We start from the raw sequence: 269 nt of genomic DNA on the forward strand, positions 1-269 counted from the left end.
GGCTGCCGCCTGTGGCACCTCCAGCACCAGTCCTGGCTCCTCTGCGAACAGCACCTCCAGCGCTGGGAGAAGGGGTGACGGGGGAGTGTCACAATGACAACGACCCCTGAGTCCTGCCCTCCAACTCCCCCACTGCATCGTATTCCACCTCCTGCATTCTTTTCATGGTCAGATCAGCCCCCGCCCAATCAACTGGGAAGGGGAGGGGGGACATGACCAGGCTTTGGGGCAAGGTGGGGGCACTGAGGCCAGGGCCTGGGGATGGGGAC

General features: G+C 63.9%; 1 protein-coding gene across 1 annotated transcript in view; it reads right to left on the reverse strand.

The window, feature by feature from the left end:
- Nucleotides 1-269, reverse strand: part of PFAS (phosphoribosylformylglycinamidine synthase) — a 10,944-nt gene that overhangs the window by 2,623 nt on the left and 8,052 nt on the right. The window contains exon 23 of the mRNA XM_014526957.2: nt 1-62. Coding sequence (XP_014382443.1) covers nt 1-62 — 62 coding nt within the window. The remainder of the gene's footprint in view (nt 63-269) is intronic.

The sequence above is a fragment of the Alligator sinensis genome, unplaced genomic scaffold (assembly GCF_000455745.1).
Source record: "Alligator sinensis unplaced genomic scaffold, ASM45574v1 scaffold1500_1, whole genome shotgun sequence".
Taxonomy (NCBI): Eukaryota; Metazoa; Chordata; order Crocodylia; family Alligatoridae; genus Alligator; species Alligator sinensis.